At 43.6% G+C, this 14,978-nt stretch overlaps 2 protein-coding genes across 2 annotated transcripts in view; one reads left to right on the forward strand and one right to left on the reverse strand.

Annotated features, from left to right (window-relative positions):
* The first annotated feature begins 238 nt into the window (after nt 1-238).
* On the forward strand, nt 239-14,170 carry Rtraf (RNA transcription, translation and transport factor). The gene is made up of 8 exons (XM_028861257.2): nt 239-406; nt 1,372-1,496; nt 4,428-4,527; nt 7,776-7,862; nt 8,654-8,742; nt 11,544-11,612; nt 13,641-13,689; nt 13,840-14,170. Exons 1-8 carry the CDS (start codon nt 346-348, stop codon nt 13,992-13,994), a joined length of 735 nt encoding a protein of 244 aa, XP_028717090.1. The 5' UTR covers nt 239-345; the 3' UTR covers nt 13,995-14,170.
* A 129-nt stretch (nt 14,171-14,299) lies between these two features.
* The window catches only part of Nid2 (nidogen 2), a 57,655-nt gene continuing 56,976 nt past the window's right edge, over nt 14,300-14,978 (reverse strand). The window contains exon 21 of the mRNA XM_028861255.2: nt 14,300-14,932. Coding sequence (XP_028717088.1) covers nt 14,922-14,932 — 11 coding nt within the window. The 3' untranslated portion in view covers nt 14,300-14,921. The remainder of the gene's footprint in view (nt 14,933-14,978) is intronic.

A 14,978-nucleotide genomic window follows, 5' to 3' on the forward strand; every position in this document is an offset into this window, starting at 1 on the left:
TTTTTCAGTTTCAGTTTTCGCCTCCTGTGACAAGGAGTTAAGCCCAAGAAGCGCGGCTCCAGACTCGCTTGCGCTCCATTGTACAACTAGGAAGCTGACAATAAAGTTTATTTGAGCGTCGACGTGCCCCGACGTGGCCCCGCCTCCCCAGCAGCAGCGCTGATTGGTAAGCGCTCGCCGGCCTCGGGCGTTCCTAAGCCGCGATTGGCGCCCGCTGCCGTCCGTCCGGAGCGTCGGCCGCCGCCCCGCCCTCTCGCCGCGTCGCCGGGTGCCTGCGCCTCCCGCCTCACCTCTCTTCTCGTGTCCCGGCGGAGGCCCGGGCGGCCAGCGCGAGCAGCGGGGACCATGTTCCGTCGCAAGCTCACGGCCCTGGACTACCACAACCCCGCAGGCTTCAACTGCAAAGGTGGGCGGCGGCCGCGGGGCCCGGAGACGGCGCCTCCCCAGTCTGCCCAGACCCGGACTCGGCGACCGGGCAGCCGCTACCCCGCCGCCGCCCGCGGCACGCTTCCCGGCCCCCGGGGCTGGGCTGCTCGGCGGGCACCTGCTGGGGCAGCGGGGCAGGGGCGGGGGCCGGGGAGGCCTTCGGAGCGCGCAGAAAGTTAGTGGCCGGCTGCCAGGGGGTGGGATCGTCCAGAAAAAGACACTTGGTTTTAAAGTCCTACCGGCCAGTGGGAGACCGGGAGTGTGGCGGGGACCAGGGCCTCATTCCGCTGTAGGTAGAAGGCAGTTTGTAAGCCGGGTAGCAGCGTTTGGTCCCTGGATGCGTGTCAGGGTCTATCCTGGTGTTGCACTCGGTCTTTGGCTCAAAGCTTGATGGGTGGTGGTAGATCCGAAATTGGGGTTTGAGTCTCAGCTCTCTGACGTGTAAAATGAGGGTCTTTTCTGAGTATTTTGGAGAAAGTCTAAGGAAGCAAATGCATCCTGGTAACAGTACACTTTCTACTAACTTTCAGTTTTAAATATTTTGCGTTCAGGGTGTTCTGCTCGTTTATTTCTTGTTTATTTTACACTATTGACTTGCTTCTGAGCGTTTACCTGTCCAAAACCCGTTATATTCCGAGGGAACCAAAGTACACTGTTTCATGCATGTTTAATTCATTTAATACTCAAAATAACCCCTTGCAATAAGTCCCATAATTATGACCCTGGTCTTTTATCTGAAGAATCTGAAGCTTAGAAAGTGGACCCAGTTTTCTGAGGGCCACCCAGGATTTGAGTACATTGCAGTGACTGTGGTTCCGGAGTCTGACCTTTGAACTGCTGCTTATGTCTCTTGAGGGGTCAGTTCACTTAATGTTTGCAGGCAGGAAAGTCACAGAGGATCACCAGGTCTATCTAGCAACTTGATGCGTGATGTTTTTGTTGCAGATGAAACCGAGTTTAGAAACTTTATTGTTTGGCTTGAAGACCAGAAAATCAGACACTACAAGATAGAAGACAGAGGTAACTTGAGAAACATCCCCAGCAGTGACTGGCCCAAGTTCTTTGAAAAGGTAATGAATCAGGAAGTAAGAGGACGCATGAAGTTGAGTTGAAAGTGTCTATGTCCTTTCAAGATATCATAGTGATCAGTATAAGTAAAGCGAATTCCATGGATTTCAAATTTCGCTCTTCTGATTTTTTGGGGATGGGGTTGGGGGAGTTTCAGACAGGGATTCTCTGGGTAGTTTTGGTGCCTGTCCTGGATCTTCCTCTATAGACCAGGCTGGCCTCGAACTCTCAAGAGATCTGCCTGCCTCTGCCTCCCCAGTGCTGGGATTAAAAGGTGTGCACCACCACCACCACCACCACCACCACCACCACCACCACCACCACCACCACCACCACCACCACCACCGCCTGCCTGCTCTTTTGATTTTTAAAAACAAGTTATATTATGTCCTCCCACCAAGCTTTCAGAATTTAGTTTAAACATCATTTTCTAAATGGCACGACATCCCTTAATAGGGTTGTCTACTCTAATTTTTATGTGTCCCTGTGCATGCGTTGGTTGGGTGTCCACAGGCACTGGAAGAGTGCGTCAGATCTCCTGGAGCTGGAGTTAGAGTAGACACAAACATGCAAGAATAGACTTTTGAGTACTTGTCTTAGTCACCTTTCTAGTGCTATAAAGAGACACCATGACTGAGGCAAGTTATAAAATGAAGCATTTATTTGGGGGCTTGCCTACAGTTTCAGAGGGTGAGTCCATGACTGTCATCCGGGGAACATGGCAGAGACAGGCTTGGCACTGGAGCAGGAGCTGAGAGCTCACCTCCTTATCCTCAAGGAGGAGACAGACAGCTACCTGGGAATTGTGGGGTAGGGTGGCCTACTCCCAGTGACACACCTCCAACAAGATAGCCCAATCCTCTTAATCCGTCCCAAACCAGTTCTACCAACTGTGGACCAAGCATTCAAATATATGAGCCTATGGGGCCCGTTCTCATTCAAACCACCACAGTGCTCTTATTGAAAGACGTAATTGGTCATCATCCCCATTAGTATAGTGGTGAGTATCCTTTCCTGTCACTTCGGAGACCAGGGTTCAATTCCCGGACAAGTCTATCCTATTGGCTGGGCGGAGGTGGCTCACGCCTTTAGTCCCAGCACTCGGGAGGCAGAGGCAGGCGGATTTCTCTGAGTTCGAGGCCAGCCTGGTCTACAGAGCGAATCCAGGACAGACTCCAAAGCTACACAGAGAAACCCTGTCTGAAAAAAAAAAACAACAACAAAAAAAACAAAGAATGTAATTGACATGTCTGAAAACTTGAAACTAGCATGTTTATTCTTATAGCAAGTGTACAGATAGATATCCTTGTATGTGATAGAAATCGTTGATAGAAATCGTTCTAAAAAGCTCTGTGTGGATATTTTTGTGACTAGAATTAGGTTTCCTATTCATTTATTTTAATTTTAGCTATATTATTCAGAAAAATTGTTTTCAAAACTTGATAAAAGTCACGTTATAACATCAGTGAATGGGAGTGACGGTGGCACCTGTCTCCTCATACTCGTGTTCGTGAGCAGCGTGCCTGATACGCCTGTCCCCACAGGCGTTCTCCACAACAAGGCCGACAGACATGCTTATGGCCACTGCCACTACTTCTGCTGGTTTATTTTTGTTTACCCTTCAGCTTTCTTCAATTTTCAGCGGGCTTTTTAAGATTTTAGAGTACAATACTGGTGTTTTCAATTTGTTCACTTGATCTCTGTGGCTGTTCCTTCATGTAAAAGGAACAGATGATGGAAAGTATGCAGAACTTAAAGACAACTGATTGTATAAAAGACCCAGACTAAGGTCACCCAACTACTACCAGGAATGTCATTGTTTAAGACATATTTGAAAACATCTATTCCATGATAACCTCTAGATTTTAAGGTGTAAATTGTATTTTTAAAATACTTTAGTACTGACAAGTTTTTTTTTTTGTTGTTGTTGTTGTTGTTTTATGTTTTTTGGTTTTTCAAGACAGGGTTTCTCTGTATAACAGCCCCAGCTCTCCTGGAACTCTCTTTTATACCAGACTAACCTCGAACTCAGAGAGAAAAGCCTGCCTCTGCCTCCCTAGTGCTGGGATCAAAGGCGTGCGCCGCCACACCTGGCTCTGACAAGTGTTTTTTGATCGTGGCCAGATCTTATGCATGAGATTTATTTGGTTTATTAAAAGAATAAAATCTTTGCTTAGAAAATGAATTGTGACTAAAAAGTATCAATTCATAAGTTATCCCCAAAGTTTTGACTGAAAATTTTGTTGTTAGGATGGACTTTCACCTCCTAAGAGACTGAAGGGTCCTCTTGTTTGCCTAAGTACTTGGTGGTAGCCAACATGTGTTCCATGGCTTGCTCTGTTAAGCATTTGTATATGACATTTATATATGAAAGTTAAAGTTCCAGAGCTGACTGAATTGTCTGTCCTTCTTTTAAAGGACTTTATCATTTTATCTAATTGCCCTGTGCACTGGGACCTGGAATCAAAGCTAAGGTTCTGGTCCTAGATCTAAGTTGTGTAGCCACTGGTGAGTATCAGATTTCTCTAGACTGCAGGTTCCTCGTCCAATGAGGTTATTCTTGAGTCCAGCTGTCCTTCCTGGGATCTCCCAATGCAAACACTTTTTTAAAAGGGAATATTTCATTGTTTTCCTTAAAATTGTACTTTTAAATGTTTTCTTCCCCTAAGCTGTATAATTATGACAAAGGTTTAATAATAATAGTTGTGGTGATAAACACTGTAATCCCAGTACCTGGGAGCTGGATGAGAGAGAATCAGGTTAGGAGTTCCAGGTCAGTCTGGGCTGCATAAGGCACTATCTCACAATGTTAATAATACAGATGTTACAAGAAATTCTTAGAGATCCAAACTGAGACCTCTGTCAGATGTGCTCTTCTTTAGTTCTGTGTGCTGTCTGATAATGAAGTAGATATTTTGCTCTTCCCTTTACAGTATCTCAGAGACGTTAACTGTCCTTTCAAGATCCAGGAGCGGCAAGAGGCAATTGACTGGCTTCTTGGCTTGGCTGTTAGACTTGAATATGGAGATAATGGTATGTTTTGTGGGGAGCGTGAGTGTGGGTGTGGGCTTGTGGGGCTTTTAAAAAGATTTTTATTTTTAGGTGTATGTGTGTCTAAGCATACCTGGTGTCTGTGGAGGCCAGAAGAGGAAATCAGAGCTCCTGGAACTAGAGTTTGAAGCAGCTGTGAGCTGCCGTGTGGGTGCTGGGACTCAAACCCAGGTCCTCGGCCAGTGCTCTGCTGAACCACCTCTCCAGCCATGTTTAGTTTGGTGCTGTGGGTGGTTGAAGATGAGAAAGAAGGTTGTGGAAATACTTCTTGGTTTTGTATTTTACGTTTGCTTTATTCTTTTTTTTTTTTTTTTTTTTTTTTTCCAGCCCTCTTTTGTTTATTTGTTTGTTTTGAAAGAGTGTCATGTAGTCCAGGCTGGACTCTTTTTTTTTTTTTTTTTTTTTTTGTGATATATATTTTTTATTTTACAATACCATTCAGTTCTACATATCAGCCATGGGTTCCCCTATTCTCCCCCCTCCCACACCCTCCCCTTACCCCCACGTTTGCTTTATTCTTATCACAAGAAGTGGAATGTGCTTTACTGTTTCTTTGATGCTTACATTTTTCTTTTAGAATTTGGAAATTGATTCCTGCAAAAGGAATCAATTAACTGAATGCCTTAACAAACATTACTGTGGTTAATTTGCCAGCTTCCACAGTCTGCCCTTAGCCAGCCTCAGAACCCACGGGGTTTGGAGTACTGGTTGCCGAAAAGGTCCTCTTTTTTGCCTAAAGTACTTGGCAGTAGCGACACACAAGGTCCATGGCTTGCTCTGTTGAGGACTTAGCAGGAGAAAAGCCTTCTAGTGTGTCTGGTATGTAGTGTGCACATACATGGCCAGCACCAGCGTGTCTGTGTTGTGCTGTCCTGCTGTGTCCGCACTGCTCTATTGCAGGAAGCTTTGGAGTGTTAGAGCCCAAAGCACGACCTCTCGTTACACTTGCTGCCTTTCATTAGACGTCTCAGCCTCAGGCGGAGCACCTTGCTTCACTTCCGCCCCTTACAGTTTGTTTTTCCTTCTCGGTACTGTCCTTTTCCGTTCCGAGGTAGTCGGCTTTGAAACCTGCCTGATGTTCAGCTTCTCTCCCTCCCGTCCTCTTCTCCCGTCTGTTCTATCACCTCTGCTCCTGCTGCTGTCTGTCGCCCAGCCTCTGATTTTGATTGTGGTAACTGGTGTCCAGTGGTTCTCCCTTCTGTTCCCAGCTGCATGGTCCGGCGACTAACTTTCTCAAATGTGTTTAGATGCAGCTTCCTTCTAAAGAACGGCTCTAGTTACATCTTCTCAAGCATTATCAGTTTCCCATTCTCACACACAAAAAAGCCTTTCAGTTTGATTTGAAAATACAAACAACCCTGTGGTTTCTTTCCATTGTGGAATAAGTGGGACTATAAACCTTGTGACCTCCATCTTGTTAATGGTTAGAGCCTTTAGAGGTTTTTTTTTCTGTTTCCTTCTCTGGGTTGGTAGCAACTGTGTGGGAGGTGGTTGTAGCCCATTAGGTTACTCAGTGGCTGTACCCAGCAGGACTGCATAAGAGGTTGATCGGATCACGGGCCTGGGTACCAGGTGTTTGTAAGGTCTACACTTGACTGTAACTAGCAAGGGGGAGGTCTTTTACTCCACCCCTTGGCACTGTTATAAATAGACCTTTGGAATAAAGCTCTGGGCCGGTGGATCCAGGCCCACCCGAGTCTGTATTTTTATATCGGAAAAAGGAAGGAGCCAAAAGAAATCATATCAACAGGCTTTGTTTAATCTTAGTGTCAGCATTGCAGGAGCAGAGACCCGGACCTGTCTAAGGCAGCCATGCTGGCCTTCATCAGCAGGAGGCGCTGGTGTTCTTGACTTTAAACAGCTTACATTTGTTGAAATCATTGCAATATTTTTTGTATGCCCTGCTATTATTAAAAACCTTTCGATCACATGCCAATCAAAGTGACTAAAATCTGATTTAAATCTCACTGCCTTTTAAAGTTTAGATTATTAGGAAAATTATAACATTGCAGAGAGTTTTCTTATACCAGGATCTGAGAAGCTGTTTTTGGCATGAAGTTTCTTTGTTATTTCTTTTAAATATTTTTGAAGTAAAAAGAGAATGCCTTCAGAATTTTTAATTTCCATGACACGTTTTAAATTTGTGTCTGGTACTACATTTTACGTGGTTTTGTTTTTTTGGGTTAAAAGCAGTATTTTAGTATTGGAAAGATTTTGGGGAAAACTTTTTTACTTTCCACCTAATGTTCTTTTTTAAAACTTGAGCCAGGCAGTGGTGGCGCACGCCTTTAATCCCAGCACTCAGGAGGCAGAGCCAGGCGGATCTCTGAGTTCGAGACCAACCTGGGCGACAGAGTGAGTTCTAGGAAAGGCACAAAGCTACACAGAGAAACCCTGTCTTGAAAAAACAAAACAAAACAAACAAACAAAAAACAAAAAAAAAACAACCTTGAGACAGGTTTTTGCCAAGTTGCCCACAGTGTTGCTGAGTTTGATTTGTAGTTCAGGCAGACCTGCAACTTGTGACCCTCCTACTTGGCCTCTGTAACTGGGGACATGGGTATATTGCCACCTTGCCCTGCTTCTGTTTAATTTTAGGTAACTCTGTGTGTGTGTGTGTGTGTGTGTGTGTGTGTGTGTGTGTGTGTGTGTGTGTCCCCGTTCTGTCGCAAATTTAAGAGCAAGGTATAAAAGACTTTATTTCCTAAACTTTAGATGTTGAAATATATATATATATATATATATATATATATATATATATTTTTTTTTTTTTTTTTTTTTTCCGAGACAGGGTTTCTCTTGTGTAACTTTGCGCCTTTCCTGGAACTCACTTGATAGCCCAGGCTGGCCTCGAACTCACAGAGATCCGCCTGCCTCTGCCTCCCGAGTGCTGGGATTAAAGACGTGCACCACTACCGCCCGGTAGATGTTGAAATATATTTAGGGAAGTTTATTCCTATAATTCGTGTGTTTGGGAGATAGAGGCAGGAGGGTCAGAGTTCAGGGCCAGCCTTATCTCAGAAACATTAATGGGAAGAAACTTGTGTCCAGTGTCCCAGTAAGCAAGATTTCAGCTTAATCAAAAACTTCCTTACCTTTTTAAATTTCTGTGTATGTAGCAAAGTATGATTTTGAGTAGATGTCATAATGGCTTAGCTAAATTCAGTAAATAACATTTATTTTAACATTAAGTTGCAATTATTTTGCCTTAAGTTGCCTGTTTTTTATAGCTGAAAAATACAAGGACTTAGTACCTGATAACAGGAAAAATGCTGACAACGCAGCTAAAAACGCAGAGCCGTTGATCAACCTGGACGGTGAGTACGCGATCCGCGGGTGACAGGGGGGTTTGTAGTGCTTTCTGCTGTGGAGTGCGGCTGTGTGCCGCAGCGAGCGCAGGCTGTGTGCCGCAGTGAGTGCAGCTGACGGGAGGGCACTCACCGCCTTCTCGCCGTATTCCATTCTCAGTTGCAGCGTGCTCTCTCCACAGCCCACCACTGAGGATGTGAATGTCAGATGCTGGGAATTTGGGTCTTGATTTCTTATTCATGGTGCCAGTCATCGGTCACCTTCCTGACCTGGTGACAGGTGACAGAATGTTTCATTATTTCAAGTCCCACATGCACTTTAGTAATTCCCTTTTAAAGGGTGAAGATTATAAGAATTACCTAGAGTGTGGTGTGTTAAGTATGTTTTCATCGACTGAGTCACCGTGACCCCAAGTACAAGTTAGTCTTGAGTGAATGAGCTGCTTGTACACACCATAGCTGCTGTGCCCGGAGAAGCAGTGGGAACTATAAAATAATAGCTCTGGGAAGAGCTGAGTGTCTGTAATGGGCGTTGCAGCCCACTCCAGGGCAGACTCAATGTTAAATAGTCACGTATGAACTGCCTTGATGGGGCTGGTGAGACTGCTAAGGAGGCCTCACACTCGTTCCCCGACTGTTGATGAGGTGCACTGACTGCTTCATGGCTCTCCTCAAAAGCAGCAGGAAGACTAGAGTCAGTCCAGAGAGCTGGTACTTCTGTAACCTCATGTGTTCAGTAAGTAATTAGGATGTTTGCAGAGCTGTAAGGTTTTTGCTTATTCACTTTTAATCTTTTTCAGTAAATAATCCTGATTTTAAGGCTGGTGTCATGGCTCTGGCTAACCTCCTTCAGATTCAGCGTCATGATGATTACTTGGTAATGCTTAAGGTAAGCTGCCCATTTTATTCTTGACAGACAGAAACTGCATATGTAGAAGAATCTTCACTTTTCCATATGCTATTTATTTATTTATTCTTAAAGATTTATTTATTACTTATTACTATTTATTTTTAACCTAAGTTTATGATGGGCTGATAAATAGAAATTCAGAAGAATGTGGGACCTAGAGCACACATCATTATTTCATTTTTTTCACATTACCCAGCAGTAAGCTGGTATCCAAGCATTAACTGTGTACACACAAATGTGTTTTGTCTTTGCAGAAATAAAATTTCACTCAATCCTACTAGCAATCATGCTGAGAAATACTTTAAAAAAAAAAAAGCAAGAAAACAAAAACTGGGGGCCTATGGAGCTGGCTCAGCTGGCAGCTTACTGCATAAGCCTAAGGACTGAGTTTGGAACTCAACCACGTGGAAAGACAGGCACAAAAACCTCCACTGGGAAGGCAGAGACAGTGGATCCCTGTGGCATGCTGGCCAGTCAGCCTAGCCAAGTCAGTGTGAGCCATCTCACATGGATCATTGCCATAATTTTATTTTTGACAAATATATAAAGGCAATTTAGTAGAGAAAGGCTAATCTGAAAAAAGGTTGAGAGCAACTGGGAGACACCCAGTGCCAGCCTTTAATTTCCACAGATGTGCATGCACACCCATATGCACAGGTACACACAAACATGTACACACTTGCACCTCACACCAAAAGAAACAAGTTTCATTAAGAAACTGAGACCTCGAAGAAGATAACAAACATCCAAGACATAGACAGTGGCAGAGCCATCTCTGTTCAGTCAGATGAGAGTTGAATGTGTTGTTGAGGAAGGGAATGCCACATCACTAATGGTGACTTTAGCCACACAGCAAAACCTCTGTAGGAAACAAATATCTCGTCTTCAGCATCTTTCCCTTCTAGATAAACAATGCAATTTATATCCCTCCATGGAGAAACACAGCTACCTGAAAGAACATTGTTTGAGAAAGGAAAAACATTCCATAAAATTTCTGCTGTGAACACGCAGTCCTGGAGTGGGGCAGGAGAATGCAAGTAGTAGACTTAGAGACTGTTAGGTAACTACTCTGGGAGGACATGAAAGCCTGAGACCTCGAGTGGAAGTCACTATACAGCACTTCATAGTAAATTGAATAAACTTCCCTCTACCCAGAAGGGATTATAATTTATCCTACTTATTAGAATTATGTGGGTTAGTGGACAGTTTCAACAAGGAAAGTAGTGTTCTTAGCTTAATAGAATATTCATGTTGAATCCAAGTAGATTTTCTCAGCCCAACTTGGATGCCAAAGACATCACGTTGTTGTTAGTTAAAGTTAGCTGTTTGGAAGTTTAGTTCTCTGCTTAGTCCAGTGTGCAGATTTGTTTGGGACAGTCCCACAGTGGTCACATCAGCTTCAGTCATAAACTAAGGGAGAGGAGAAACAGAGAATGCAGTGTATTTGGGGTACTTTTGCCAAACTTTGAAAATCCCTAAGTACATGTAGTAGCTGTAACAAGCTTTGTGAAGTCCTATGTGGTGGTATTGTGTTCCCCAAAATATTGTGTACCCTAATAAACTTATCTGGGGTCAGAGAACAGAAAAGCCACTAGATACTTAGGATAGGCAGTGGTAGCACACACCTTTAATCCTAGCATTCCAGAGGCGGAAATCCATCAAGGATAGAGCCAAGCACGATGACTCAGGCCTTTAATCCCAGAAAGCGAGCCTTTAATCCCAGGGAGTGGTGGTAGAAAGCAGAAAGGTATATAAGGCATAAGGACCAGGAACTAGAAGCTTTTGGCTGGTTAAGCTTCAGGCTTTCGAGCAGCAGTTCAGCTGAGAGCCATTGGGATGAGGACACAGAAGCTTCCAGTCTGAGGAAACAAGACCAGCTGAGAAGTTGGCTAGGTGTGGTTAGCTGTGGCTTGTTCTGTTTCTCTGATCATCTAGTGTTCACTCCAATAACTGGCCTCAGGTTTGTTTTTATTAATAAGAACTTTTAAGATTCATGCTGCAGCCGGGCTGTGGTGGCGCACGCCTTTAATCCCAGCACTCGGGAGGCAGAGGCAGGCGGATCTCTGTGAGTTCGTGGCCAGCCTGGTCTACCAAATGAGTTCCAGGAAAGGCGCAAAGCTACACAAAGAAACCCTGTCTCAAAAAAACCAAAAAAAAAAAAAAAAAAGATTCATGCTGCAGTCCTAGGTCTAGATACACCTTTATCTTGTTAGGCTTTCCAGTAGTCGTGATACTATAGAAGGTATCTTAGGTTTGCCAGGCACAAAAGTCAGCATATTAAGGGCTGTTGTAGTTCAGTGGTAGAGTGCTTGCTTGGTGTAGCTGAAAGTTTTCCTGTGTCCCATCCAGTTCGTAGCCGCTCAGACCCAAGTAAACACACAGGAGCTTCTATTAATTAAAACTGCTCAGCCATTAGCTCAGGCTAACCACTGACTAGATCTTGCACTTAAACTCAGCCCATTTCTGTTAATCTATATGTCACCTCGTGTTCCGTGGCTTTACCTGTGTGCCATTACATGCTGCTCCCTGGATGGCAGGCTGGTGTCTCCTGACTCAGCCTTCCTCTTCTCAGCATTCTCCTTGTCTCCTTTTTTATCCCGCCTATACTTCCTGCTTGGCTGCTGACCAATCAGCGTTTATTAAACCAGTGTACAAAAGCATCACCCCACAGCTGCTTGGTGTGCATTAAGCTTGGGTCCAGCCCCAGCATTGGGGTGGGGTGAGCACTGTGTATTAGTGGTCTGGTAAAATAATAAGTATGGTGTTTTTGGGTTTCCTAGGCAATTCGCATTTTGGTTCAGGAGCGTCTAACACAGGATGCAGTTGCTAAAGCAAATCAAACAAAAGAGGTACGTGTGTTTCTAAGATTCTAAGCCAGCTAATGGAAATTCTTCTTTATTGCAAGCATTCAAACTTACTGTTTTCTTAAGAGAACACATTCTGGGCCAGGCATGGTGGCACATACCTTTAATCCTAGCATATGGGAGGCAGAGACAGGCAGATCTCTGAGTTTGAGGCCAGCCTGGTCTACAGAGTTCCAGGACAGCCAGGGCTACACAGAGAGACCCTGTCTTGGAAAACCAAAGGGGGAAAAAAAGATATTCATTCTGTTGGAACAGGAGAAAGGATAGCTGACTTATGTGTGAATTGAATTCAGTTCTTAAGCAAATTCAGTGTATTCAGTGACTTGAGGTTCAGACAGGTGAGCAGGGTATTGCATATCTCAGTGATCCATTCACAGTCTGCAAACTGAGGCATGTGCCCAGTGGAAAAGGGATTTAGCCTTGTGAAATGTATTGGATTGTTTTGATGCATGGTGGGAAAGGCAGGACACACTACTGTCCTGTTAAGTCTAGATCCCATCCTCACACTTGTGAGTCTTCGTAATTTATCTCATTTTGTTCAGTATGCCATGATCATCACCTCCTTGAAGAATGCTACTGGAATTTTTTGTTGTTGTTTTATTTTTCAAGACAGGGTTTCTCTGTGTAGCTTTGTGCCTCCTGTAACTTACTCTGTAATCCAGGCAGGCTTCGAACTCAGAGCTCCATCTGCCTCTGCCTCCCAAGTGTTGGGATTAAAGGCATGCACCACCACCGCCCAGCTGCTACTGGAATATTTTTATACCGCCAATTCAGTTATCACTGATAATGCCAGATGTGGAGGTGTAAGCATTTAATCAGCCTGGACTACATAGTAAGACCTCTCTCAAAGAAAGGAAACAAGAAAAGTGTAATCTCCCCAAAGCCACAATGCAGAGAGTGTTGTTGGGTAAGGAGTAGCAGCTGCAGTTCCAATAATGGTCCCTTCTTACTACACAGACGCTGAGAATGCTCTGTGCCTGCCCCAACCCATCCCCTCTCTCCAGTCCTCCAATGCCCTTTGTCCTTTGACCCCTGTAGCCAAGTCCAGTGGTGAAGGGCTGCTAATTCCAGGGCAGTACAGTGGAGGCGCTTCTGAAAGACACTCAGCTTTCTACCAAAGGGTCTTACTAGCTTAATTATGTATGAATTGGCCACTGGAAACTGGATCAAAGATCACTTATTTCACCCACACTGTAGAACAAACAGCAGATTGTTCTGGCTTAATAGTCATTCATTCACCAAAATGATGTCTTTGGTTTGGAGGCAATGTGAAATGATGCTGAGCCAGAACTCTCCCTGTGTTGCAAAGGAGATCTAGCTTCATCTTTATTGATACAGTTTGTCACTTCAGATTACATTCCTGACTAATATTTGAGGGCTATGTTGATTTCAGGAGTAGCTGTTCCTTGGTGGTCTGTTGGCAGGCCAGATGATTCAGGACAAGTCTGCTCTTACTTTATTATGAATTCCCATTCATTATGTAAGTTATTAGCCCTGGTAAAGCAGATAGAGCCTAGGTGGAGTATGTTAGATTAGATATTTAGCAGTAACTAAATATTACTAATGACTTGAGATACTTTTTTATCAGCAGGGAGCCTAGACTTATTATAAAGTTATTGTAGTTTGGTATCATCATCCCTGAAATATCTAGATGTAGGTGCTAATGAGTTGGATAATCAAAGTGACTTCATACGGTAAAACATTAAACACATCTATCTGTTAAACAAGCTGACTGAAGACAATTGTATGTTTTAGATACATTGGTATACTTTGTAGTGTCACTTGTAATTAATTTGCAGGGCACTTGCTTAGCTCAGTCCTCTTTGAGCAGCACGAAGTCTTTGTAATAAGGGCTCTTAGAGGCCAGTTTAAAAGGGTGGGTGAAGAACAGGGAAAGCCTGTTCTTCACGGGGTACCTTGTATAGTCCTTACACTGAATAACAGGTGCTCTTTAGTTTAAAATGAGGAAAGGGACTCTTAATTAAATAGTCTTGTTTTGTCATTCTTTTAAAGGGCTTACCTGTTGCTTTAGACAAACATATTCTTGGCTTTGACACAGGAGGTAAGTTATTTTGCTTTAAGTCAAGCTATTTTGAGGGACTTGGTGTTGTTCTGAGGTATAAGCAGGTGGCTGGAAGCACAGAAACCATTCAGAGAGAGAAGGGGGGGAGGGAGAGAGAGAGATGGATGCAGTGTTCTTGTCTTGTGACAGATGCAGTTCTTAATGAAGCTGCTCAGATCCTTCGGTTGCTGCACATAGAAGAGCTCAGAGAGCTACAGACCAAGATTAACGAAGCCATAGTAGCCGTTCAGGCCATCATTGCTGATCCAAAGACAGACCACAGACTGGGCAAGGTTGGAAGATGAGCACATCAGGATTTCAGCTTCTTGCCTGCTTAGTGTGATGGGAACAGTCTACACCGGCATGTGTTCGGGAATCAAATGTCACATTTTCAAGGGAGGAATCCCAGGAGATTGCCCGTGTTCTAGAGATTTACCACCACGGCTTTTTTCTTTAATAAAGTTGGGGAAAGTAAAAAGAGTTTTTTGTTTTGCTTTGTTTTGAAGTAATGTATCCTGTTTCTATAATTACTGTGCATCCTCCTTTTTGGTTAGAGTCATCCCAACCCATAACTTTGTCGTGGAGACAATATAGATCTTTAGACCACAAGAAAGCTGTAAAATATTTTATTGGAGTTACATAGAAAATTTAAGAACTGCTACATCTTTGGTATTTTACATGGAATACTTCTGAGGGATGCTTCTGTAGAGGCACTTAGGGGATCATTCTAGCACCTTAAATATAAATAAAGTCTGAGGGCTGACTTTTTCTGGGAAGTATAAATAGGCTGGATCATCCCCATGACCAGCATCATCTTCTCTGTTACATCATCTTCTCAATGGGCTTTAGGAATACATTTTCATAACCAGTCATGTGTTTTACTTTTCTTGATCAGGTAGACTCCATGGCAAAAACCAGATTTAGTGTCTTAAACTCTTATTTGGTTCTTTGTTGAATGAATTTGGTCTTTTAAATAAGTGTTTACAAAAAGTCGCTTCAATAAGTAATGATTAAAATTCTATTTTAAACTTCTGATAACCTTTGTTTTTAAAAATACAGTAGTAATGATTGAGGTATACACTTCACAAACTAGACTTAGTCTCGCTGCACTGGGAATGCTCATCTTGTGTGCCCAGAGCTCATAGCGGCCAATTCCTCTTTCACTGCCTTTGTAGTAAATGTTCTTAGGTCAAGATTCTTGTAAACTTGAAATCTTCCTATACATTTTATGTTCATTTTCTTCCTGTGAGGGAGGGGACAGCAGAGATATTTCATTAGTTAAACCACAC

This window comes from Peromyscus leucopus, chromosome 9, assembly GCF_004664715.2.
Source record: "Peromyscus leucopus breed LL Stock chromosome 9, UCI_PerLeu_2.1, whole genome shotgun sequence".
Lineage (NCBI taxonomy): Eukaryota > Metazoa > Chordata > Mammalia > Rodentia > Cricetidae > Peromyscus > Peromyscus leucopus.

What these genes read in the sequence shown, in the direction of transcription:
- Rtraf (XM_028861257.2), top strand. Translation starts at nt 346, where the DNA reads ATGTTCCGTCGCAAGCTCACGGCCCTGGACTACCACAACCCCGCAGGC. An exon ending in CGCAGGCTTCAACTGCAAAG is followed by an intron (nt 407 to 1,371) that starts GTGGGCGGCGGC and finishes TTTTTGTTGCAG; the next exon opens with ATGAAACCGAGTTTAGAAAC. An exon ending in GCCGTTGATCAACCTGGACG is followed by an intron (nt 7,863 to 8,653) that starts GTGAGTACGCGA and finishes AATCTTTTTCAG; the next exon opens with TAAATAATCCTGATTTTAAG.